General features: G+C 47.6%; 2 protein-coding genes across 4 annotated transcripts in view; one reads left to right on the top strand and one right to left on the bottom strand.

Annotated features, from left to right (window-relative positions):
• ptcd2 (pentatricopeptide repeat domain 2) overlaps nt 1-7,536 on the bottom strand; it is a 62,155-nt gene extending 54,619 nt beyond the window's left edge. For 2 of the 3 annotated variants that reach the window (XM_085989976.1, XM_085989983.1), the window contains exon 1: nt 7,340-7,536. In XM_085989976.1, the coding sequence (XP_085846102.1) occupies nt 7,340-7,442 (103 nt within the window). In that variant the 5' untranslated portion in view covers nt 7,443-7,536. Of the gene's footprint in view, nt 1-7,098; nt 7,205-7,339 lie in introns of those variants that run through there. The other variant, XM_085989990.1, reaches the window with a different exon arrangement.
• The window catches only part of mrps27 (mitochondrial ribosomal protein S27), a 118,525-nt gene continuing 99,254 nt past the window's right edge, over nt 6,664-25,934 (top strand). Inside the window, exons 1-3 of the mRNA XM_085989964.1 lie at nt 6,664-6,766; nt 7,636-7,739; nt 18,247-18,327. Of these exons, the coding sequence (XP_085846090.1) occupies nt 7,679-7,739; nt 18,247-18,327 (142 nt within the window). The 5' untranslated portion in view covers nt 6,664-6,766; nt 7,636-7,678. The remainder of the gene's footprint in view (nt 6,767-7,635; nt 7,740-18,246; nt 18,328-25,934) is intronic.

The following is a 25,934-nucleotide window of genomic DNA, read 5'->3' as shown; positions in this document are numbered from 1 at the left end:
TAAAAAGGTAGGTGTTGCATCTCCTGAGCTTGCACGGGAAGGTGCCATGGGAAGGGGAGGGAGTGTTGGGGGTGATTGAGGAGTGGACCAGGGTGTCGCGGAGGGAGCGGTCCCTTCGGAATGCTGAAAGGGGAGAGGAGTGTTTGGTGGTGGTCGAGGGCCATGTCAACCACGGTAGAGGGCCGTGTCAACCACGGTAGAGGGGTATCCTCGGTTGAGGAAAGAGGAAGACATATCGGAAGCACTAGTATGGAAGGTGGCATCGTCAAAGCAGATGTGACGGAGACGGAGAAACTGGGAGAATGGAATAGAGTCCTTGCAGGAAGTGGGGTGGGAGGAAGTATAGTCCAGGTAGCTGTGGGAGTCAGTGGGCTTGTAGTGAATGTTTGTCGATAGTCTATACCCAGAAATGGAGACAGAGAAATCGAGGAAGGGAAAGAAAGAGTTGGAGATGGACCATGTGAAGGTGAGGGAAGGATCGAAATTGGAAGCAAAGTGAATTAGATTTTCTAGTTCAGGGCGAGAGCAGGAAACGGCACCAATACAGTCGTCAATGTACAGGAAAAAGAGGTGAGGGAGGGGACCTGAGTAAGTTGGAACAAAGAATGTTCCACATATCCCATGAAAAGGCAGGCGTAGCTAGGACCCATGCAGGTTCCCATAGCAACACCTTTAATTTGGTGGAAGTGAGTAGAGTCAAAGGAGTTGTTGTTCAATGTGAGAAAAAGTTCAGCCAGGCGGAGGAGGGTGATGGTGGATGGGGACTGGATGGGCTCTGTTCAAGGAAGAAGCGGAGCGCCCAAAGGCCGTCCTGGTGGGGGATGGAGGTGTAGAGGGATTGGACATCCAGTGAAAAGGAGATAGTTGGGGCCAGGAAACTGGAAACTGTTAAAGTGGCGGAGGGCGTCGTAAGAGTCGCGGATGTAGGTGGAAAGAGACTTACAAGGGGAGAAAAAAGTCAAGATAGGAAGAAATAAGTTCTGTGGGACAAGAACAGGCTGAAACAATGGGTCTACCAGGGCAGCCCTGTTCGTAGATCTTGGGAAGGAGGTAGAAATGGGCTGTGCGGGGTTGGGGTACTTTGAGGTTGGTGGCCGTGGAGGGAAGATCTCCAGAGGAGATGAGGTCAGTGACAGTCTTGGAAACGGTGGCTTGATGTTCGGTAGTGGGGTCATGGTCCAGGAGGAGGTAGGAGGAGGTGTTGGAGAGTTGGAATTCAGCCTCCGGTGAGGTAGAGGTCGGTTCGCCAAACAACAACAGCGCCACCCTTGTCAGCAGGTTTAATGACAATGTCGGGGTTGGATCGGAGAGAACAAAGTGTTACAAGTTTAGAGGGAGGTAGGTTGGAGTGAGTGAGGGGAGCAGAGAAATTGAGACAGCCGATGTCACGCCGGCAGTTCGCAATGAAAAGATCTAGAGAGGGTAAGAGGCCAGAGGGAGGGGTCCAGGTAGAACGAGAATTCTGAAAACGGGAGAAAGAGTCAGCTGTGCGGGGGGAAGACTCCTGGCCAAAGAACTAGCCACAGAGACGAAGGCATCGAAAAAAGAGCCCGGCATCGTGCCGAGCTCGAAATTAATTGAGGTGGGGGCGTAAGGGGATGAAGCTCAGGCCTTTGCTGAGGACTGATCATTCGGGGTCAGAGAGGGGAAGGTCAGAGGGGACAGTGAAAACACGGCAGTGCGGGTAGTGGACCTGTCTCCTCCGTTCTAACCGCTGCACTAAGGCCTCCAGTGATGCGTCAGAGAACCTAGGTGCCCTTTCTCTGCCCTGTTGAGCCATAACTGCCTGACAGTTGCCTTGATAACCAGTTCAATGAGGTGCCGAATGCAGCTCCCCTTGAAGAGGTGCAGACTGCGTTTAAAAGTGGAGGCTAGCTTTAGAGTTTGCCTCACACAAACTTAGGTCCCCTGCTGAGCACTCAGCAGCACTCTCAGCGCTGGGCTGCACGCATCAATAATGTTAATTAGCAAGCAGCATGAATGTTGCCTGCTGCCCACACTTTCAACGGACGTGGGCTGATGGTGCATCACGATCCCTGCGCCCGTTTTTGGGCCTAATCAAATTTTTAGCCCCTTGTTTGAATCCTCCTTCTTTCCACCTCTTTCTACAGTTTAGCCCCCATCACCCCACATCCTGCTACAAACTTCTCTCGTCCACAAGACCCACCTTCTCTTCTCTTGATCCTGTTCACCTAACTCCACTGCTGACTCCCATGCCAGCTGACATTGACAATTGTTCTATCTCGTGAGGCACAACCCCATTCCCTTCAAAACCACCTTTATGTCCCTCAATATTCCCATCCTCAACCCTTCCATTCTTGCCAACTACTGAACCATATCCAACCTCCTATTCCTCTACAAGGTCCATTGACACCTCCCAGCTCTGTGCCATCTCTCTCGAAACTCCTTTGCTAGAATCCCTAAAGTTCAGCTTCCATCCTTTTCACGGCACCAAAATGGTCCCAATGACAAATGACATCCTCTGTCACTGTGGCCATGGTGCATTATCCCTCCTTGACCTCTTCAATTTCTCTGCAGCATCAGTTAACCAGGCCAGCCACTTCCAATGTCTCTTCTCCATTGTCCAGCTCCATGGGACAGTCTGAACTGCCCAAACATAACCAGTATATTTCCAGCAATAACTTTTCTTCCCACCCCAAATTGTTACCTCCAGAGACGGCTAAGAATCTATCCCTGACTCTCTTCCCTTCCTCATCTACATGCTGCCCCTCGATGACACCATCCGCAGGCATGGGGTTAGTTTTCACATGTACACTGATGACACTCTGCTCTACTCTCCACCACCACTTGCAATTCCTCAACTGCCTCTGTCTGACATCCAGTCTTGGATGAGTCACAACTTCCTCCAGCTTTACATTAGTAAGACCAAAGCAATTGTATTTGGCCCCCACCATAAACTCCATTCCCTTGCCACAGATTCCATCCCCTTCTCTGGCTGAAACAGATAGTTTGCAACTGAGCTACAGACACCACATGCTTTCCATCACACCACCTCTACCCTTATTCCTACCTCTCCACCACTGATGCCCTTATACATGCCTTTGCCACCTCCAGACTTGACTACTCTGATGCTCTCCTTGCAACTTGTCCAAAAAATTCTGTCCTACACCAAGCCCTGCTCACTCATCATTCTTGTCCTTGTTGACCTACATTGGACACCTGTCCTCCCAACAATTACATTTAAAGTCATCTTTAAATCTCTCCATGACTTTGCCCCACCATATCCTCTCCAGTCCTATACACCACCTTGAATACTCCGTTCCTCTAACTCCAGCCTTTTGTACATTCCCCGTGCCCATGCCGCACCATTAGTAGTAGTTGTCCGGGATTGCCACCACAAACCTCTGTCTCACCACCGGTCTCTCCTCCTTTAAAAACCTTCTGAATACCCTTTCAGACCCGCTTCAGAATCTCTCCCTTCCTGACATTTTATCTGTTCTGCTGATGCCTCTGTAAAGCTCCTGGGAATTTTATTGTTCAAGTTGCTATAGAAATGTAAATTTAGCTGTTCTTCATTTTAATGACCTCTCCTACTCACTATTCGACCGCATCTATTCTTTTGCTGATAATTCAACTCTATATTTATCAGCTTCCATCAGATTGCACGGCCTCAGTCCCAACATCCTCCAGTCCTCTCACATCGAGTGGCTGAATCACTGCATTTTGATCTCATTCATGCCCTTTAACAAGGCAGTGAGAGACAGGTTTCTTTTAATTCTTCACATCTTTTGAGAGTCTAAACAACAGCTATAACTTTGCACCTTTGCTGGCTCCTCCTTCCACTACCAACGATCTTCACCTCAGCATCACCTCCAGCACATTTTGGGATTTTTTAAATCATTTTTTTCTTCAAGAAAAGGATTTAGAGATTGAATTATGTTTAAGTGTTGTGTTTTAAAACGAGGTGAATTGGCACAAGTTTAAAAAGATGACAGCTGTTGGCTTTGAAGGTATAATAAAGCCAGGTGGGCCAGTTTGTGGAATGGCACAATTAATTTCCCAGTACATTAGCCAGGGTGACCGGGGACATTAATTAATGTTATCTCAGATGACTAATAAATATTCCCACCCATTGGGATGAAGATAATTTTATTCATGTGAACACCACGCCTCTAATTCCTGGGATCAGAATGAAGGGGAAAGAAAACATGCTTAGGGACAGTCAGGTTTTGAACAAGAGCTGCAGGGAACTGCCCTTGGTCTGGAGGTGGAGACTAGAATGCAGTTGGTTAGGTTTAGCAGCTGGTAGTTGTCTAGAAAGGTAATGCCAAAGACAAGACAGTCAATCCATAAAAGGGACAGCACATGTGCTTTAATTCTTTTTAAAACCATTTTCCCAGGCGATAAGTGACGGAGTTAAGTGGAATTTGCTTTGACTGTTAAAATTAGCGCCCCCACAGCTGAAATTCATCGATAGCTTCCCAAGAGGGAAGCGGGGCACTACTGGAAGCATCTCGCCTCCCTCTTGGGGCGCTACAAGGGAATATCGGCGCTGCGGTACTGCAGGCCTTCCTCCCCTTCTTAAAGGGGAGGGGCCTTGCACAGCGCGACCTGGGGCCCAGCTGGGCTACCAGGGATCGGAGTGCCGGCAAAAGAGCCCGGCACTCAAGAAAAGTGCCGGGTTCATGGAGCGCAGCCGGCACTCTGCAGGGGGGCTGAAGAGGAGGTCGGGGACGGCAATGGGGGCAGGTGCTGGCAGGCGGCCAGCAACAAAAATGGCCGCCCGGCACCTCGCCTTTAATTAGCGCCGCCCCAGCCAGGTCCCCCCGACCCCGTCGGACATAGCGTCCAGCGCTAAGTCAGGGGGCGCTACTGAAGAACATGGCCAGGGCGCAAGCGGGGCGCTTCGCACGCCGATGACATCATCGCCGGTGGCGCAGCGCTACTGGGTGCTAACGGTTACCACCGCCGCTAACCTCCCGCTGAATTTCGCGGGAGGCGTTAGTGGCCCCACACCCGGGCGCTAGTTGCTTTGCGCCCCATTAGCGCCCTCTTAGGGCACTAACGGGAGGCGCAAAGCAACTGAATTTTTCCCCTTATATGTTCACTTGCTGTCTGTGAAATAAAACAGCTTAATGACTCATGTCTGGTCTTGTATCTCCAAGTGTTTCAGTCTGCCTCTAGAAATATTGGAAAACTGCAGGGTGAGGGCACGTGTGAAAGACATGATATCCAGGTCTGATCGCAGGGGAATCCTATTATTATACCACTGGGTTACACCTAGAAATACATAGAAGTTACAACATGGAAACAGGCCATTCGGCCCAACCAGTCCATTGTGTGTTTACCCTCCATGCCAGCAAATAGTTAATCACATTACCCACCCTGGTCCCATATACCCTCATCCCCTGTTCCTTCATTTCACTCATCTAATCGAACCTTTAATATTGATATCGTTTCTGCCTCAACCACTAATAGCCTCTTAACTCCCTGTTTTAAACCTCTTACATTTAATCTTGTATCTATAGCCTCTCATTCTAGTCTCCTCAAATATTGGAAACAGGCTGTTTCTCTCTACCCTGTCTCATCCTTACATAATTTTAAGCACTTCAATTATATTGCCCTACAATCTGCATTGTTCTAACAAAAAAGGCCCAATTTTACAAGGTGCCCTCTCTAAAGCCTCAATATCCTTTATATAATGTGCAGCACAGTACTGCACACAGTATTCTAACTGAGATCTTAAGGTTTTATATAGGCTCATCATTACCTCTTGGCTTTTATATTCTATTTCTCTTGCAATAAATTCTAGAATGACATTAGCATTTTTTACAGCCTTATCAAACCAAGGTCCTATCTTTAATGTCCTGTCACCTTGTATCCCCAAATCTTCCACAGCACTTCCATTCATAGTATAATTACTGCTGTTATTTTTTTCATCAAACTTATCACCTCCCACTTACGGACATCAAATTCCATCTACCACATTTTAGCCCATTCACCTATCTTATCAATAGCAAAATACTGCGGATGCTGGAAATCTGAAACAACAGAATGCTGGAAATACTCAGCAGGTCAGGCAGCATCTATGGAGAGAGAAACAGAGTTAACGTTTCAGGTCAATGACCTTCCACCAGTACATTATTATCCTTCTGCCCAGAGTACGGATGCATACTATACTGCATGCCTGTCTACATCCCAATCGTGGTAATACGAGCATGTGGCCCCATACTCAACATCCACGTAACACCTTCCAGCAGCTATCATACCAAGCCTCCGGTTTTCCTAGTCAGCTACAGGATGGATATTTGTTTTCAGCATGCAGAAAAAACCTACACACGGAAATTTGTGTTCTTCCAGCCATCTTGTTGTTCTAGATGTTGATATCCAGTGCGACATATGAGGCTTACTCATTATTAATTGTTTAATCAAGGTCCTTATATGAGGGGCTGTGGCAAAGATATATGCCTCCCATCCCCACAGGTAACAAGGAGCAACTTAGAACATACAAAATTGACAGGCAGGAAAAGACTAACTGGTCCATCAAGGCTGCTCCACACTCATGATGAACAGAGCATCATGACTAGATATGATCAATCTCTCCCTCTTTCCTTGGTAAACATTAACCCCATAATGAGTTTTGGACTTTGTATATTGGTCAAAGGAAGGCTTTCTGTTGCAAGAGAGTTTCAAACCATGAAAAGACTTGTTTGGACACACGTCCTATAAGGTTAATGAAGGAGCAAGACAGATAAAGATCCAAAAAGATCCAACAGCGGATATTAGCATTACGTCTCCAAGCTAGGTAGTCATTCTGTTTGCACCTTTAATTGCTGCTATTAAGGAGAATTGTGCATCTGTTTGCCATAACTAGAACTTTATTACCCGATCAAGAAACAGCCCTTTTTTTAAGAACCAGGGGACGCATTTTGTCCTGTTTTTTAGGGTTAAATATCCTTCTTTCAAAAGAACTAAGTGATATCAATAGCCGACTCTATATGACTACAAGGAGTGCATGCGATTAACAGCGTTCTACAGGGTCCCTTTCCACTTAAAATTCTTCAACTTGGATCTGAATTTTGAAAAAGAATCAATGCCGTCACTGCTCAGAACAACAGCTGCAATTGCTATGCTCACAGGTATAGTTGTCTGTAGGAGTGAAGGTCAATCGCTCACGTTGATTTAAAGCATGACCTAATTTGATGCCTCTCACGCTTCAAATAAAAAAAAGGAAACGCAGCTCCTTTTTAAAGGGGTTTAGCCAGCTGCCCTGTCGCTAAAGACAGTAATGTCACCCGGTGCACCTCCCACCCTCTAAACAGCACAACGGGCACAGAGCTGGGTTGCGAGGAAGCCGCGCTCTCTCTCACACACTCACCACACCGCCAGCAGTCGCGGGCTTTATGCTGATGATGAAGGAAGAGGCAGCGGCCGAAGTTCTGAAACAGAACGCGGAATCCTCGCGTCACAATCGCCGCCATTCTGTCGTGGCCAGCACCACTGCGCGCCCGGGGTGGGAGATCGGGTCACCGGTCCCCAAACCTGACTTACCACCCTGGCAGAAGAAATCGCGCGCATCCGGGTTTAACGGCAGCTTAAGTATTATTTCATGCGGAGGAATTGTACTAACTGGGAAAATTTTTAAAGAAAAGATGCCTTGTTCATTTATTTTAGCTAATGTATCAACCCGCCGAAGGTCGGTTTCGTTCATTCCAAGATGGCGGCCTCCATGTTGCGGCGGAGCGCGCTGCTCGGCAGAAGACTGACGGAGCTGGCAGGTATTGAGAGCACTTCATCAATACACACTGACCCCACACTCTTCATCAATACACTGACCCCACACTCTTCATCAATACACACTGACCCCACACTCTTCATCAATATACTGACCCCACACTCTTCATCAATACACTGACCCCGCACTCTTCATCAATACACACTGACCCCGCACTCTTCATCAATACACACTGACCCCACACTCTTCATCAATACACTGACCCCACACTCTTCATCAATACACTGACCCCGCACTCTTCATCAATACACACTGACCCCGCACTCTTCATCAATACACACTGACCCCACACTCTTCATCAATACACTGACCCCACACTCTTCATCAATACACACTGACCCCGCACTCTTCATCAATACACACTGACCCCGCACTCTTCATCAATACACACTGACCCCGCACTCTTCATCAATACACACTGACCCCGCACTCTTCATCAATACACACTGACCCCGCACTCTTCATCAATACACACTGACCCCGCACTCTTCATCAATACACACTGACCCCGCACTCTTCATCAGTACACACTGACCCCGCACTCTTCATCAGTACACACTGACCCCACACTCTTCATCAATAAACACTGACCCCGCACTCTTCATCAATACACACTGACCCCGCACTCTTCATCAATACACTGCCCCACACTCTTCATCAATACACACTGACCCCGCTGTAATGTCCGTGTGTAATTGAGACACGGACTGCAGAAGTTGGTTATAACAGGTGTTTACTGAATGGAGACAAAACTGGAACTACTATACAAAGTTACTACACAGGCTTATATACAGGGGTGGTCACTACTGGTACTGCAGTATACAGGGGCTGCAGAATATAGTTCCTTCTTCAAGGTACATACACTACACCCGCACTCTTCATCAATACACTGACCCCACACTTCATCAATACACTGACCCCACACTCTTCATCAATACACACTGACCCCGCACTCTTCATCAATACACACTGACCCCACACTCTTCATCAATACACTGACCCCACACTCTTCATCAATACACACTGACCCCACACTCTTCATCAATACACTGACCCCACACTTCATCAATACACACTGACCCCACACTCTTCATCAATACACTGACCCCACACTCTTCATCAATACACACTGACCCCACACTCTTCATCAATACACACTGACCCCACACTCTTCATCAATACACACTGACCCCACACTCTTCATCAATACACTGACCCCACACTCTTCATCAATACACACTGACCCCACACTCTTCATCAATACACTGACCCCACACTCTTCATCAATACACACTGACCCCACACTCTTCATCAGTACACTGACCCCGCACTCTGCATCAATACACACTGACCCCACACTCTTCATCAATACACTGACTCCACACTCTTCATCAATACACACTGACCCCACACTCTTCATCAATACACACTGACCCCACACTCTTCATCAATACACACTGACCCCACACTCTTCATCAGTACACTGACCCCACACTCTGCATCAATACACACTGACCCCACACTCTTCATCAATACACTGACTCCACACTCTTCATCAATACACACTGACCCCACACTCTCCATCAATACACACTGACCCCACACTCTTCATCAATACACTGACCCCACACTCTTCATCAATACACACTGACCGCACACTCTTCATCAATACACACTGTCCCCACACTCTTCTTCAATACACACTGACCCCACACTCTTCATCAATACACTGACCCCACACTCTTCATCAATACACACTGACCCCACACTCTTCATCAATACACACTGTCCCCACACTCTTCTTCAATACACACTGACCCCACACTCTTCATCAATACACTGACCCCACACTCTTCATCAATACACTGACCCCTCACTCTTCATCAACACACTGACCCCGCACTCTTCATCAATACACACTGACCCCACACTCTTCATCAATACACACTGACCCCGCACTCTTCATCAATACACTGACCCCGCACTCTTCATCAATACACACTGACCCCACACTCTTCATCAATACACACTGACCCCACACTCTTCATCAATACACTGACCCCACACTCTTCATCAATACACTGACCCCGCACTCTTCATCAATACACACTGACCCCGCACTCTTCATCAATACACACTGACCCCACACTCTTCATCAATACACACTGACCCCACACTCTTCATCAATACACACTGACCCCACACTCTTCATCAATACACACTGACCCCGCACTCTTCATCAATACACACTGACCCCACACTCTTCATCAATACACACTGACCGCACACTCTTCATCAATACACACTGACCGCACACTCTTCATCAATACGCTGACCCCACACTCTTCATCAATACACACTGACCCCACACTCTTCATCAATACACACTGACCCCACACTCTTCATTAATACACTGACCCCACACTCTTCATCAATACGCTGACCCCACACTCTTCATCAATACACTGACCCCGCACTCTTCATCAATACACTGACCCCACACTCTTCATCAATACACTGACCCCTCACTCTTCATCAACACACTGACCCCGCACTCTTCATCAATACACACTGACCCCACACTCTTCATCAATACACACTGACCCCACACTCTTCATTAATACACTGACCCCACACTCTTCATCAATACACTGACCCCACACTCTTCATCAATACACTGACCCCGCACTCTTCATCAATACACTGACCCCACACTCTTCATCAATACACTGACCCCTCACTCTTCATCAACACACTGACCCCGCACTCTTCATCAATACACACTGACCCCGCACTCTTCATCAATACACTGACCCCGCACTCTTCATCAATACACTGACCCCACACTCTTCATCAATACACTGACCCCTCACTCTTCATCAACACACTGACCCCGCACTCTTCATCAATACACACTGACCCCGCACTCTTCATCAGTACACTGACCCCAAACTAACTTGGCAGGGGGATGGGATACAGAGTGGAGCTATAGTAGGGGGTGATTTACAGCCAAATACAGAGGAAAAAACAAATCAGCTGGGAAGGCAGAGCAAATATGTGAAGGCAAAAGGGAATATGGCAGGGCTGGAAGGCATTTATTTTAATGCAAGGAGTCTTGCAAATAAGGTGGATGAACTGAAGTTGTTGTTGAACACATGGGAGTACGATATTGTTGCTATCACGGAGACATGGTTGAGGGAGGGTCAGGACTGGCAGCTCAATATTCCAGGGTATAGAATCTTCAGGCGAGACAGAGGGGGGTGTAAAAGGGGAGGGGGTGTTGCAATATTAATTAAGGAGTCAATTACTGCTGTAAGGAGGGATGATATATTAGCGGGTTCCTCTAATGAGGCCATATGGGTGGAACTTAAAAACAAAAAGGGGGCAAGCACTTTGCTGGGAGTGTACTATAGGCCCCCAAACAGTCATTGGGAGATAGAGGAACAGCTATGTAGGCAAATCTCAGAGAAGTGCGAAAATAATAGGGTAATAATAGTGGGGGATTTCAACTTCCCCAATATAAATTGGGATAGTCAGAGTGTGAAAGGCTTAGAGGGTGCAGAATTCTTAAAGTGCATCCAGGAGAGCTTTTTGAGCCAACATGTAGAAAGTCCTACAAGAGAGGGGGCGGTACTGGACCTAATTCTGGGGAATGTAGCCGGGCAAGTGGTGGAAGTATCAGTAGGAGAGCATTTTGGCGACAGTGACCATAATTCGGTGAGATTTAAGGTGGTCATGGAAAAAGACAAAGAAGGCCCGGAAATAAGGGTTCTAAATTGGGGGAAGGCCGATTTTAATATGATAAGGCAGGATCTGGCCAAAGTGGACTGGGAGCAGCTACTTATAGGAAAATCCACATCAAAACAGTGGGAGACTTTCAGAAGGGAAATAGAGAGAGTACAACGCCAACATGTTCCTGTAAAGGTCAAGGGTGGGACCAACAAGCAAAGGGAACCTTGGATGACAAGGGATATACAAAAATGCATTAGAAATAAAAGGGGGGCTTTTGGCAGTTACAAAAGACTAAAGACGGAAGAAGCCCTAGAGGAGTATAAAAAGTGCAGGGGCATACTTAAAAAAGAAATTAGGAGGGCGAGGAGGGGCCATGAAATAACACTGGCGAGCAAAATAAAGGAAAATCAAGATGTTTTATAAGCATATTAAGGGCAAGAGGATAACCAGGGAAAGGGTAGGGCCCATTAGGGACCAAAGTGGCAATCTGTGTGTAGAGCCAGATGATGTAGGCAGGGTTTTAAATGAATTTTTTGCATCTGTGTTCACTATGGAGAAAGACGATGCAGACATAGAAATCGGGCAAGGGGACTGTGACATACTTGAACATATTAGCATCGAGAGGGAGGAGGTGCTAGCGGTTTTAGCAGGCCAAAAAGTGGATAAATCCCCAGGCCCGGACGAGATGTATCCCAGGCTGCTGTGGGAGGCAAAGGAGGAGATTGCAGGGGCTCTGACACAAATTTTCAGAACCTCTCTGGCCACAGGGGATGTACCAGAGGACTGGAGAACAGCTAATGTAGTACCATTATACAAGAAGGGTAGCAGGGATAAACCAGGGAATTACAGGCCAGTGAGCCTAACATCTGTGGTAGGGAAATTATTGGAAAAGATTCTAAGGGACAAAATTAGTCTCTACTTGGAGAGGCAAGGATTAATCGGGGATAGTCAGCATGGCTTTGTCAAGGGTAAATCATGTCTGACAAATCTGATTGAATTTTTCGAGGGGGTGACTAGGGGGGTGGATGAGGGAAATGCTGTGGATGTGGTTTACATGGACTTCAGTAAAGCTTTTGACAAAGTCCCACATAGACTGGTCAAGAAGGTAAGAGCCCATGGGATCCAGGGTGCCTTGGCGCGTTGGATCCTAAACTGGCTGAGTGGCAGGAGGCAGAGGGTGATGGTCGAAGGTTGCTTTTGTGACTGGAAGCCTGTGTCCAGTGGGGTACCTCAGGGATCGGTGCTGGGTCCCTTGTTGTTTGTGATCTACATAAATGATTTGGATGAGAATGTAAAAGGTATGATCAGTAAGTTCGCAGATGACAAGAAAATTGGTGGGGTGGTAAATTGCGAGGAGGAAAGCCTTAGGCTACAGGATGATATAAACGGGTTGGTCAGATGGGCGGAAAAGTGGCAAATGGAATTTAACCCTGAAAAGTGCGAGGTGATGCATTTTGGACGGACAAATAAGGCAAGGGAATACACAATGAGTGGTAGGACCCTAGGAAGTACAGAGGGTCAGAGGGACCTTGGTGTACATGTACATAGATCCCTGAAGGCAGCGGAACAGGTAGATAAGGTGGTTAAAAAGGCATATGGGATACTTGCCTTCATTAGCCGAGGCATAGAATATAAGAGCAGGGAGGTTATGATGGAGCTGTACAAAACGCTGGTGAGGCCACAGCTGGAGTACTGTGTGCAGTTCTGGTCGCCTCACTATAGGAAGGATGTGATTGCTTTGGAGAGGGTGCAGAGAAGATTTACCAGGATGTTACCTGGGATGGAGCGCCTCAGCTATGAAGAAAGACTAAACAGGCTGGGGTTGTTTTCCTTGGAGCAAAGAAGGCTGAGGGGGGACCTGATTGAGGTGTACAAAATGATGAGGGGCATAGATAGGGTAGACAAAGAGGAACTTTTCCCCTTAGTAGGGGGGTCAATAACAAGGGGGCATAGATTCAGGGTAAGGGGCAGGAGATTTAGAGGGGATTTGAGGAGGAACTTTTTCACCCAGAGGGTGGTTGGAATGTGGAACTCAATGCCTAAAAGGGTGGTAGAGGCAGGAACCCTCACAACATTCAAGAAGCATTTGGATGAGCACTTGAAATGCCATTGCATACAAGGCTATGGACCAAATGCTGGAAAATGGGATTAGACTGGACAGGGATGGATGGGCGGCGCAGACACGATGGGCCGAAGGGCCTCTTTCTGTGCTGTAAAACTCTATGACTCTATGACTCTTCTTCAATACAATACACACTGACCCCACTCTCTTCATCAATACACTGACCCCACACTCTTCATCAATACACACTGACCCCGCACTCTTCATCAATACACTGACCCCACACTCTTCTTCAATACACACTGACCCCACACTCTTCATCAATACACTGACCCCACACTCTTCACCAATACACTGACCCCACACTCTTCATCAATACACACTGACCCCACACTCTTCTTCAATACACTGACCCCTCACTCTTCACCAATACACACTGACCCCACACTCTTCATCAATACACACTGACCCCACACTCTTCATTAATACACTGACCCCACACTCTTCTTCAATACACACTGACCCCGCACTCTTCATCAATACACACTGACCCCACACTCTTCATCAATACACACTGACCCCACACTCTTTATCAATACACACTGACCCCACACTCTTCATCAATACACACTGACCCCACACTCTTCATCAATACACACTGACCCCACACTCTTCATCAATACACACTGACCCCACACTCTTCTTCAATACACACTGACCCCACACTCTTCATCAATACACACTGACCCCACACTCTTCATCAATACACACTGACCCCGCACTCTTCATCAATACACTGACCCCGCACCCTTCATCAATACACTGACCCCACACCCTTCTTCAATACACACTGACCCCACACTCTTCATCAATACACACTGACCCCGCACTCTTCATCAATACACACTGACCCCACACTCTTCATCAATACACACTGACCCCACACTCTTCATCAATACACACTGACCCCGCACTCTTCATCAATACACACTGACCCCACACTCTTCATCAATACACACTGACCCCACACTCTTCATCAATACACACTGACCCCACACTCTTCTTCAATACACACTGACCCCACACTCTTCATCAATACACACTGACCCCACACTCTTCATCAATACACACTGACCCCGCACTCTTCATCAATACACTGACCCCGCACCCTTCATCAATACACTGACCCCACACCCTTCTTCAATACACACTGACCCCACACTCTTCATCAATACACACTGACCCCGCACTCTTCATCAATACACTGACCCCACACTCTTCATCAATACACACTGACCCCACACTCTTCATCAATACACACTGACCCCACACTCTTCATCAATACACTGACCCCGCACTCTTCATCAACACACTGACCCCACACTCTTCTTCAATACACACTGACCCCACACTCTTCATCAATACACTGACCCCACACTCTTCATCAATACACTGACCCCACACTCTTCATCAATACACTGACCCCACACTCTTCATCAATACACACTGACCCCACACTCTTCATCAATACACTGACCCCACACTCTTCATCAATACACACTGACCCCACACTCTTCTTCAGTACACACTGACCCCACACTCTTCATCAATACACTGACCCCACACTCTTCTTCAATACACTGACCCCTCACTCTTCATCAATACACACTGACCCCACACTCTTCATCAATACACTGACCCCACACTCTTCATCAATACACTGACCCCACACTCTTCATCAACACACTGACCCCACTCTCTTCATCAATACACACTGACCCCGCACTCTTCATCAATACACTGACCGCACACTCTTCATCAATACACTGACCCCACACTCTTCATCAATACACACTGACCCCACACTCTTCATCAATACACACTGACCCCACACTCTTCATCAATACACACTGACCCCACACTCTTCATCAATACACACTGACCCCACACTCTTCATCAATACACACTGACCCCACACTCTTCATCAATACACACTGACCCCACACTCTTCATCAATACACACTGACCCCACACTCTTCATCAATACACACTGAGCCCACACTCTTCATCAATACACACTGAGCCCACACTCTTCATCAATACACACTGAGCCCACACTCTTCATCAATACACACTGAGCCCACACTCTTCATCAATACACACTGACCCCACACTCTTCATCAATACACACTGACCCCACACTCTTCATCAATACACACTGACCCCACACTCTTCATCAATACACTGACCCCACACTCTTCATCAGTACACACTGACCCCACACTCTTCATCAATACACACTGACCCCGCACTCTTCCTCAATTCACACTGACCCCACACTCATAGAAACATAGAATATAGGAGCAGGAGTAGGCCATTCGGCCCCTCGAGCCTGCTCCGCCATTCAATGCGATCATGGCTGATCATCCCAATTCAGTCCCCTGTCCCTGCTTTCTCCCCATATCGCTTGATCCCTTTAGCCTTAAGAAATATATCTAACTCCTTCTTGAATATAGTTAATGAATTAATTGGCCTCTACTGCCTTCTGTGGAAGAGAATTCCAATGGTTCACCACTCTCTGGGTGAAGAAATTCCTCCTCATCTCTGTCCTAAATGGCTTACCCCTTATCCTTAGACTGTGACCCCTGGTTCTGGACTCCCCGACCATCGGGCACATCCTTTCTGCATCTAGTCTAGTCCTGTTAGAATTTTATAAGTTTCAATGAGATCCCCTTTCATTCTTCTAAAATCCCGCGAGTACAAGCCCAATCAACCCAATCTCTCCTCATACGTCATTCCTGCCATCCCAGGTATCAGCCTGGTGAATCTTCGCTGCACGCCTTCCATGGCAAGAACATCCTTCCTCAGATAAGGCGACCAAAACTGCACAGAATACTCAAGATGTGATCTCACCAAGGCCATGTACAACTGCAGCAAGACATCCTTGTTCCTGTACTCAAACCCTCTCGCTACGAAGGCCAACATACCATTTGCCTTCTTAACCGCCTGCTGCACCTGCATGCTTACCTTCAGTGACTGGTGCAGAAGGACGCCCAGATCTAGTTGCACTTCCCCTTCTCCCAATCTATTGCCATTCAGATAATAATCTGCTTTCTTGTTTTTGACACCAAAGTGGATAACCTCGCATTTATCCACATTATACTGCATCTGCCCAATCACCCAACCTGTCCAAATCATACTGGAGTTTCTCGGCTTCCTCCTCACAGCACACACGCCCACCCAGCTTTGTGTCGTCTGCAAACTTGGAGATATTACATCTTGTTCCCTCGCCTAGATCATTAATATATATATTGTGAATAGCTGGGGTCCAAGGACCAATCCCTGCGGTACCCCACTTGTCACTAACTGCCACTCGGAAAAAGAGCCGTTTATTCCAACTCTTTGCTTCCTGTCTGCCAACCAGTTCTCTAGCCAAGTCAGTACCTTGCCCCCAATCCCATGTGCCTTAACTTTACACGCTAATATCTTATGTGGGACCTTATCGAAAGCCTTTTGAAAGTTCAAATACACCACATTCACTGGTTCTCCCTTATCCAGTTTACCAGTTACATCCTCAAAAAAGTTCCAGTAGATTAGTCAAGCACGATTTACCCTTTGTAAATCCATGTTGACTTTGTCCGATCCTGTCACTTGTTTTCCAAGTGCTCTGCTATTACATCTTTTATAATGGACTCTAGCATTTTCCCCACTACTGATGTCAGGCTTACCGGTGTATAATTCCCCGTTTTCTCGCTACCCCTTTTTTTGAAATAGTGGGATTACATTAGCTACCCTCCAATCCATGGGAACTATTCCAGAATCTATAGAATTTTGGAAGATAACCAGCAATGCATCTACTATTTCTAGGGCCACTTCCTTAAGTACCCTAGGATGTAGATTATCAGGCCCTGGGGATTTATCAGCCTTCAATGCCATCAATTTCCCTAACACCATTTCTCTACAGATACTGATTTCAATAAATTCCTCCCTCTCATTAGACCCAATGTTCCCCGACATCTCTGGAAGGTTATTTGTGTCCTCCTTTGTGAAGACAGAACCAAAGTATGTATTTAATTGGTCTGTCATTTCTTTGTTCCCCATTATAAATTCCCCTGATTCTGACTGCAGGGACCTATGCTTGACTTCACCAATCTTTTTCTCTTCACATATTTGTAGAAGCTTTTAGTCAGTTTTTATGTTCCCTGCAAGCTTACTCTCATTCTATTTTCCCTCTCTTAATTAATCCCTTTGTCCTCCTTTGCTGAAACCTGAACTGCTCCCAATCCTCAGGTTTGCTGCTTTTTCTGGTCAATTTATATGTCCTCTCCTTGGATCTTATGTTATCCCTAATTTCCCTCGTTAGCCACGGTTGAGTCACCTTTTTTGTTTTATTTTTATGTCAAACAGGGATGAACAAATTCTGTAGTTCATCTATGCGATCTTTAAATGTTTGCCATTGCCTATCCACCATCAACCCTTTAAATAACGTTCCCCAATCGATCCTAGCCAACTCGCGCCTCATACCATCATAGTTCCTTTATTTAAATCCAGGCCCCTAGTCTCTGAGTTAACTACTTCACTCTCCATCTTAATGAAGAATTCTACCATATTATGATCGCTCCTCCCCAAGGGGCCTCGCACAACAACATTGCTAATTAATCCTTTCTCATTACATTTATTTATATTTTTCTTCTAGTAACCAAAAGATATCTCCTATCTGCAGCTTATTTGGATAGTCAGAAATGGGACCAGAGGAAGAAAGATCCTCAAAATCTGGGTAAGTGAAAAATCATTGAGAGGTCAAATTATAACATTTTGTAGGCTATTGCTTCTGGATGTGAAGTGGGGCTCTGGGAGAAGTGTTCATATCGCTTTATAAATCCCTGATAACTTCCCCTTATAATCACATCCTATAACATTTTGATCCTATCACTCACAATCACATTCATTGGATGATCTGTATTCAAACCCTGCTTCTGTGGTTAATCCTTAAGTGTTAACAACAACAACAACTTGTATTTATATAGCACCTTTAACGTAGTAAAATGTCCCAAGGCGCTGCACAGGAGTATTTTAAGACAAAAAATTTGACACCAATCCACATAAGGATAAGTTAGGGCAGGTGACCAAAAGCTTGGTCAAAGAGGTAGATTTTAAGGAGCATCTTAAAGGAGGAAAGAGAGGTAGCGAGGCGGACAAGTTTAGGCAGGGAATTTTAGAGCTTAGGGCCTAGGCAACAGAAGGCACGGCCATCAAAGGTTCAGCGATTATAATCAGGGATCCTCGAGGGCAGAATTAGAGGAGTGCAGATATCTTTGGGGGGTTGTGGGGCTGAAGGAGATTACAGAGCTAGGAAGGGGTGAGACCATGGAGGGATTTGAAAACAAGGATGAGAATTTTGAAATCGAAGCGTTGCTTAACCAGGAGCCAATGTAGGTCAGCGAGCACAGGGGTGATGGGCGAATGGGACTTGGTGCGAGTTAGGACACGGGCAGCCGAGTTTTGGATAACCTCAAGTTTACATAGGGTGGAATGTGGGCGACCAGCCAGGAGAGTGTTGGAATAGTCCAGTCGAGAGGTAACAAAGGCATGGCTGAGGGTTTCAGCAGCGGATGAGCTGGGGCAGGGGCGGAGACGGGCGATGTTACAGAGGTGTAAATAGGCGGTCTTAGTTATGCTGCGGATATGTGGTTGAAGCTCATTTCAGGATCAAGTACCCCATTAGTCACTGCCTGCCACTCGGAAAAAGACCCGTTTTTTCCAACTCTTTGCTTCCTGTCTGCCAACCAGTTCTCTATCCAAGTCAGTACCTTACCCCCAATCCCATGTGATTTAACTTTGCACGTTAATCTCGTAGGCATAGATGTACTCCCAAACATCAGGTACTGCTAAAACATTTTGTTGGGAGTTCCAAATTTTTGGAAAACAGGGTTCAAGACACTCATATTTTTGGCTACCAGATACTTTGATGATGTAGAATGATGTCGCTACCTTTTGCCTTTCTGTGCCGAGTAGTTTTTTTTTTCTGTATGTGAAATTACTATCCATTATCCTATGAGGATGTCAGTACTCATTACCCAAAAGCAGTCTGATCCCTTTCCTGTACAAAGCCGATCAGCTTTGTCATGTGTTCTTCAATTAGAGAAAAACATACTGTCTAGCTAAAATCCTCTGCCCTGTGAAGTGGAATTATTTTTTCCATTCTGTTCACACTGAATTGTGGCTATTGTTATTTCTGCATCCGGTTTTTTACGACTCTTTTGTTGGATCTCAGTTATCATAAGACTGCCGAAATGAGGCATTTTGACCAAGGACAATAAAATATATATTTTTTAATCCTGTAAACAAGTAGGATTAATGGTATTCCACTTTCTTAATTATCAGTATCTCAGTATCCTTGTTCTAGCTGTTGCAAGACTGTCAAAATTTGTACTGTCACATCTAGCCTGAAGCCAGAAGTATCTGTCTTTCCTCCTCACTGGAGGAATGGCAGAAGCAAAAATATATGTTTTATTTAAAAAATATATGAATTTTATTTGACATCAGGTGATTTTGTAATTTTTAAAAATACCGATGGCAATGAAAACTTGCATAAAGACTTGTTCCTATGAGAGTAATTATAAATTGTGGACATTTCATATAGAAAATTATGTAAATCTGATGCATCAGTTGCTTTGCGAGGATTTCCATAATGTAAGGTTGATGCTTATTATGGAACTGTCACATGGGAAATAAAATTTGAAAAGATTGCTTCTGGCAGTTGCATTAATACAAGCAATAACCCATCATCATCAATGTATTGGATGCAACTCTATTCGCCTGTAAGTCTGTCACAGTATAAATTCTTTTTTAAAACAATTCTTTTCAATTATGTTCTACAACTGTGCATTATAAATCAATTTACTGAATCTTGCTCATTCCAGCTAAAGTGAAGCAAAGAGCATTTTGAATATGCACGAGTCATATTGCAAAAAGTAGGCAAATGTATTCTGGTGCCCAAGACCGTCAACTTCGTATAAGCATTTTTTTAAGACCAAAATTCATCCCACAAGGCAAGGCAAGTATTGGGCATGCTCTCCATTCCTGCTCTTATCCAGCTGAAAGTATTTGCAGGAACCAGTTGAGAAGCAAATTGTCCTTGAGTGGGAAGTTAGCAGAAACAGTAAATATGGGGTTCCAGAGTAAAGAAAGATTTCTTGCACTCTAAAGAATGTCTGTTTAAAATATCTATCTAAAAAGTGTTATTTGAGTGTGTTGTGGATACCATGGTTATAGTAGTACCTGTCATGGACATCAGTCAGCTTTCTTCATCTTCAGTGGTTTAGTCTCTCTGTTTTCCAATTGATTATTTTCTACTTTTATTATTTACAAAATTTCTCCCAATATTACACTCTCTACCCAAGCTCAAGATGGAGAGGAAAGCTTTTGATAGTTTTAGTTTAAATGTAACGATTCCTGATGTGAGTGAATTATCATGTGTTTTGAGGAATAAAATGCCAGAGAGATTACCTGCAGACTTGCAGCTGCATTTACATCAACCTGACAGAGAAACTCGGCTTAAAGAACCCACGCCCAGCTCCTCTCCCATTGTTGCTTGTGCTTCTGCTCCATTTGTACCCCTCTCCCTTGCACACTCGCCCTGACTGCTGCACCTCTGCTCCCCGATTCACGTGCCTACCTCATTGCTGTGGCTAGGTTCTCCTCCCTCTCTTGATCCCTTGCAAACTACTGCAGCATCTCCAACCTCCCTTTCCTCTCCAAAATCCTTGAACTTGTTGTTGCCTCCCAAATCCGTGCCCATCTCTTCCGCAACCCCATGTTTGAACCTCTCCAATCAGGTTTCCGCCCCTGCCAGAGTACTGAAATGGGCCTTCTCAAAGTCACAAATGACATCCTGTGTGACCATGGTGCACTATCCCTCCTCATCCTTCTCGACCGGTTTGTATCCTTTGACACGGTTGACCACACCATCCTCCTCCAACGCCTCCTTTGTTGCCCAGCTGGGTGGGACTGCACTCGCCTGGTTCCATTCCTATCTAGCCAGTCATAGCCTGCAATGGTTTTTCTTCCCACTCCTGCACCGTTCCTTCTGGAGTCCCCTAAGGATCTATCCTTGGCCCCCTCCTATTTCTCATTCACATTCTGCCCCTCAGCGACATCATCTGAAAACACAATGTCAGGTTCCAGATGTAAGCTGACGACACCCAGCTCTACCTCACCACCACCTCTCTCGACCCCTTCACTACCACTGATTTGTCACATTGCTTGTCTGACATTCAGTATTGGAAGAGCAGAAATTTCTTCCAATTAACTATTGGAAAGACCAAAGCCCCTGCCCCAAACTCCGTTCCCTAGCCACTGATTCCATCCCCCTCCCTGGCCACTGTCTAAAGCTGAATGAGATTGTCCTGAGCTGAGCTTCCGCCCCCCTATCCTCTCCATCACCAAGACCGCCTACTTCCACCTCGTAATATAACTTGTTTCCACCCCTGCCTCCCCATCTACTGTTAAAACCCTCAGCCATGCCTTTGTTACATCCAGACTCAACTATTCCAATGCTCTTCTGGCTGGCCGCCCATCTTCTGCCCTCTGTAAACTTCAGCTCATCCAAAATGCCTATATCCTGACTCCCACCAAGTCCTACTCGCCCATCATTCTGTACTCGCTGACCTACATTGGCTCCCGGTCCAGCAACACCTCAAATTTAAAATTCTCATCCTTGTGTTCAGATCCCTTCTTGGTCTTGCCCCTTCCTATTTCTGTAACCTCCACCAGTCCTACAACCCTCCAAGAACTCAGCATTCCTCCAATTCTGGCCTCTTGAGCATCCCTGATTTCCTTTGGCCTCCATTGGCAGCCATGCCATCAGCTGTCTTGGCTCTAAACCCTGAAATTCCCTCCCTAAATCGCTCTACCACGCCCTCTTCCTTTAAGAAGCTCCTTAAAATCTAACTCTTTGACCAAGCTTTTGGTCACCTGTCCTAATATCTCCTTATATGGCTCGGTGTCAAATTTTGTCTGTTAACGTTCCTGTGAAGCAGCTTGGGACATTTTACTACGTTAAAGATGTTATAAAAATGCAAGTTGTTGTTGTTTCTGCTCCAGCCTTGAGCCCAGGTGGGCTATGGGCCATGCTCATCCTCCACTCCAGCCTGTAGGTCCCACATGAACTCCCTGCTCAAAAAGCCTACCTTTGACCCATCTGTTGTCTCCAACTACTGCCGCATCTCTAACCTCCCCATCCTGTTTAAGGTCCTTGAATGTGTTGTTACTTCCCAGCACCATGCTCAACTCCCATAAATCCCCATTCAAATTCCTTTAGTCTGTCCCAGTGCAGCCAGTACATATCCTGCAATGGCTTCTCCTTCACACCCCACACAGTCACTTCTGACGTTCGCCACGGTTGAAGCCAGAGCAAGCTTCCAGTCCAACCTCAGAAAACCAGTCAGCATTATACTAGTGTAACATTTTCCCTTTTTTTGGACTTGAAGCCTGCCTGGGTGAAATGGTCAATTTACTACTATCTGTGCCCACGAGCGATTCTGTGCCCGAGCCCACGATCATGCCCGCCTCTGCGGAAAAATTGCATCCCACGGTCGGGATCGGAAGCCAGAAACAGAAGGAGGAGGTTGGGGCCTCTGCCGACCTGGAGGTCTCCCTCCCTCTGTACCCCTCCGGGAGGAAAAGGTGAATGTGCCGCTCCTTGGAAGTGGAGGAGGACCCTTGTCCCTCCGTGAAAGAGGAGACGGCGCCTGTCACGGGTCCCCCCCCCCACCATCACCACCTCGCACAATCGGCGGGAGTCGCCCATCCCTTGGGAGGGTGAAACAGATCTCTCTGTTCTGCCTGTGCCTCCCGGGGGTGAGAAGGAAGCCCTGCCCATGGGGAGGGCCACGCATCCGCCCAAAATAATACCGTTACTCATCGCCGGTTCAGGCATCCTGGAGGCTGGGCCGATAAGGCTGAGCTTGCCCAGCCACACCCTGCCATCTCCCGGAGTTGCTTCACCTGGCCGGCGATTTTAATAGAAACCCCCCTGACCGCTGGGTCGGTGGTGGCGGCAGGGAAGGGGAGGCCTTCCCTTCACCATCTCTCACTTTTGTGCCGAGTGTGTTAGAGGAACTTGGGTTGGTTTTATCCCCGGTTTCGCCATACAGCCCAGTGTCTGAGGTGGAGGGGATTCCGAACTGCTGCCGCCCTCCGACCCAAGCTACCCGGAGGAGTCCAGGGAGGACTCCTCTCCTGTCGATCCTGGGGGTGGCATCGTGACAGAGGTGGGACGGGCTGGTGCGGCCGAGCCATTCGCTGCACCCTGTGTGGTGCACGGGTCGGCCACTGGTGATAATCTCGATGGAGGATGACGGTGACTGGTGACAGTTTGGAGTCCATCACCAGCGAGGCGGTGGATGCCCTCCTGCCCCCTACCAAGTCTCCCTTCATCCCCTTTGAGGAGCTCCAGGAATTTCTGATTGGTTGCCTGGGTCGTCACAATAAAGTCCAGCTGGCGCTGCTCATCAGGTCCGTCCACTCCGCTGCTAAGACCTTGAGTGTGGGCAAGAGCGTGAGCCATTGTGAGCTGCACCGGCTCAAGACGTTCCTCACTGGGCTGCTGAGGGAGTGGAGGGTAATGAGCGACTCCGCTCCCTCCCCACAGTAGTGTTAAGTAGAGGTTGCACGATGCTCTTGTCATGACGATAAACATAGCCAGCCTCAATATCAACGGCAGCAGAAAGGCGCGTCGCAGATTTATTAACTTCTTGCTCCTTAATGAAGGAAAGTATGCCATGTGCTTCCTGCAAGAAACCCACACTGTTCCGGGAGACGAGGCGACGTGGCTCCTGGAATGGCAAGGAGGGGTCGGCATGAGCTCACGCTCTTGCCCACACTCAAGGTCTTAGCAGCGGAGTGGACGGACCTGATGAGCAGCGCCAGCTGGACTTTATTGTGACGACCCAGGCAACCAATCAGAAATTCCTGGAGCTCCTCAAAGGGGATGAAGGGAGACTTGGTAGGGGGCAGGAGGGCATCCACCGCCTCGCTGGCTTGCTGGCCCCACATTTTCAGCCGGAGAGCTTGAGAGGTCAAGGAGCCTGTGCCAGGCCACTTGCTCCATCTCACTGTATGCCTGAGGGACGTGCCGCTCTAACTAGTTAACGTGTACGCTCCCCAGACCGGTGCGCAAGAAGTGTCCGCTCTTTTAGGCTCCATTGACTCCAACGAGTGCATAATCCTGGGGGGGGATTTCAACTGCAACCTTGAGGCGAGGGACCGCTCTGGTGGACATCTGGCGAAATCTACATCCTGACTCCAGCGCCAAAGTCTGGAGGAGGAAGGGCCAGAATCGACCACCTTTACATTTTCTGGGCGTACTTCCCCTGAGTTCTGGTGGCTTCCATGTGGCCGGTGCCGTGCTCGGAAAACCACCTGGTGTCAGCAGAGCTTGCTCTGCTTTGCGCACAGGTGGAGCCCGCGTACTGGCATTGTAACAACCTGCTGCTGGAGGACGAACGGTTCCGGAATTCATTCTGTTGATTCTGGGCTGACTGGAGAAGGAAGCAGGGGGGTTTCCCCTCCTTGAGGCTATGGTGGAACGTGGACAAGGCTCACGTCCATCTCTTCTGTCAGGAGTATGCGAGGGGGTCGATCAAGAGACGGAAGGCCCGGGTTGGGCCTTTGGAGAAGGAGTTGCTCAACCTGGAGTTCCGTCTTGGTCAAGTCGTTGAAGACCCGGCCCTGCGGAAGGTGTACGAAGAGAAGAAGGGCGCATTGAAGGACCTGCAGCTCGTCTGGGCCCAAGGCACATACGTGAGGTCGTGGATCCAGTCCCTCCAGGACCTGGACCGCAGCTCCCCCTTCTACTCGCTGGAAAGAAGGCAGGGGGGTCCGTAAGCAGCTCTTGGGGTTGCTGGTCGACGATGGATCTCTGGTCTCGGATCCAGAGGGCATCAGTGCTGAGGCCCTTGCCTATTTCAGGGCTCTGTTTTCTCCGGATTCGTCCAGCGAGGATGCTCAGAGTTTTGTGGAAGGCAGCTCGGAGGGCGCTGAACAGCTTGATGCTCTGCTAAGCATGGTGGAGCAGAGCTGACCGGTGCCCTCGGCCAGCTCTTGAGGGCCAAGTCCCGGGGCTGAACGGGCTGACCATGGAGCTCCACAGGGTGTTCTGGGACATCCTGGAGGGTCGACTACGTGTGGGTCCTGAAGGAAAGTCTGGCGACCGGGGAGATGCCCCTCTCTTGACGCAGGGTCATCATCCTGCTGCCCAAGAGGGGCAATCTCCGCCTACTTGAGAACCGCTGCCCAGTCTCCCTCCTCAGCATGGACTGCAAAATCTTTGCCAGGGCAATGTCTACTCGCCTTGGCACCGTGCTGGCCCACATGATCCAC

The sequence above is a fragment of the Somniosus microcephalus genome, chromosome 1 (assembly GCF_052327205.1).
Source record: "Somniosus microcephalus isolate GS21.2 chromosome 1, FLI_Smic_1.0, whole genome shotgun sequence".
NCBI classification, from domain to species: Eukaryota; Metazoa; Chordata; class Chondrichthyes; order Squaliformes; family Somniosidae; genus Somniosus; species Somniosus microcephalus.
This window is presented reverse-complemented; position numbering and strand designations above follow the sequence as displayed.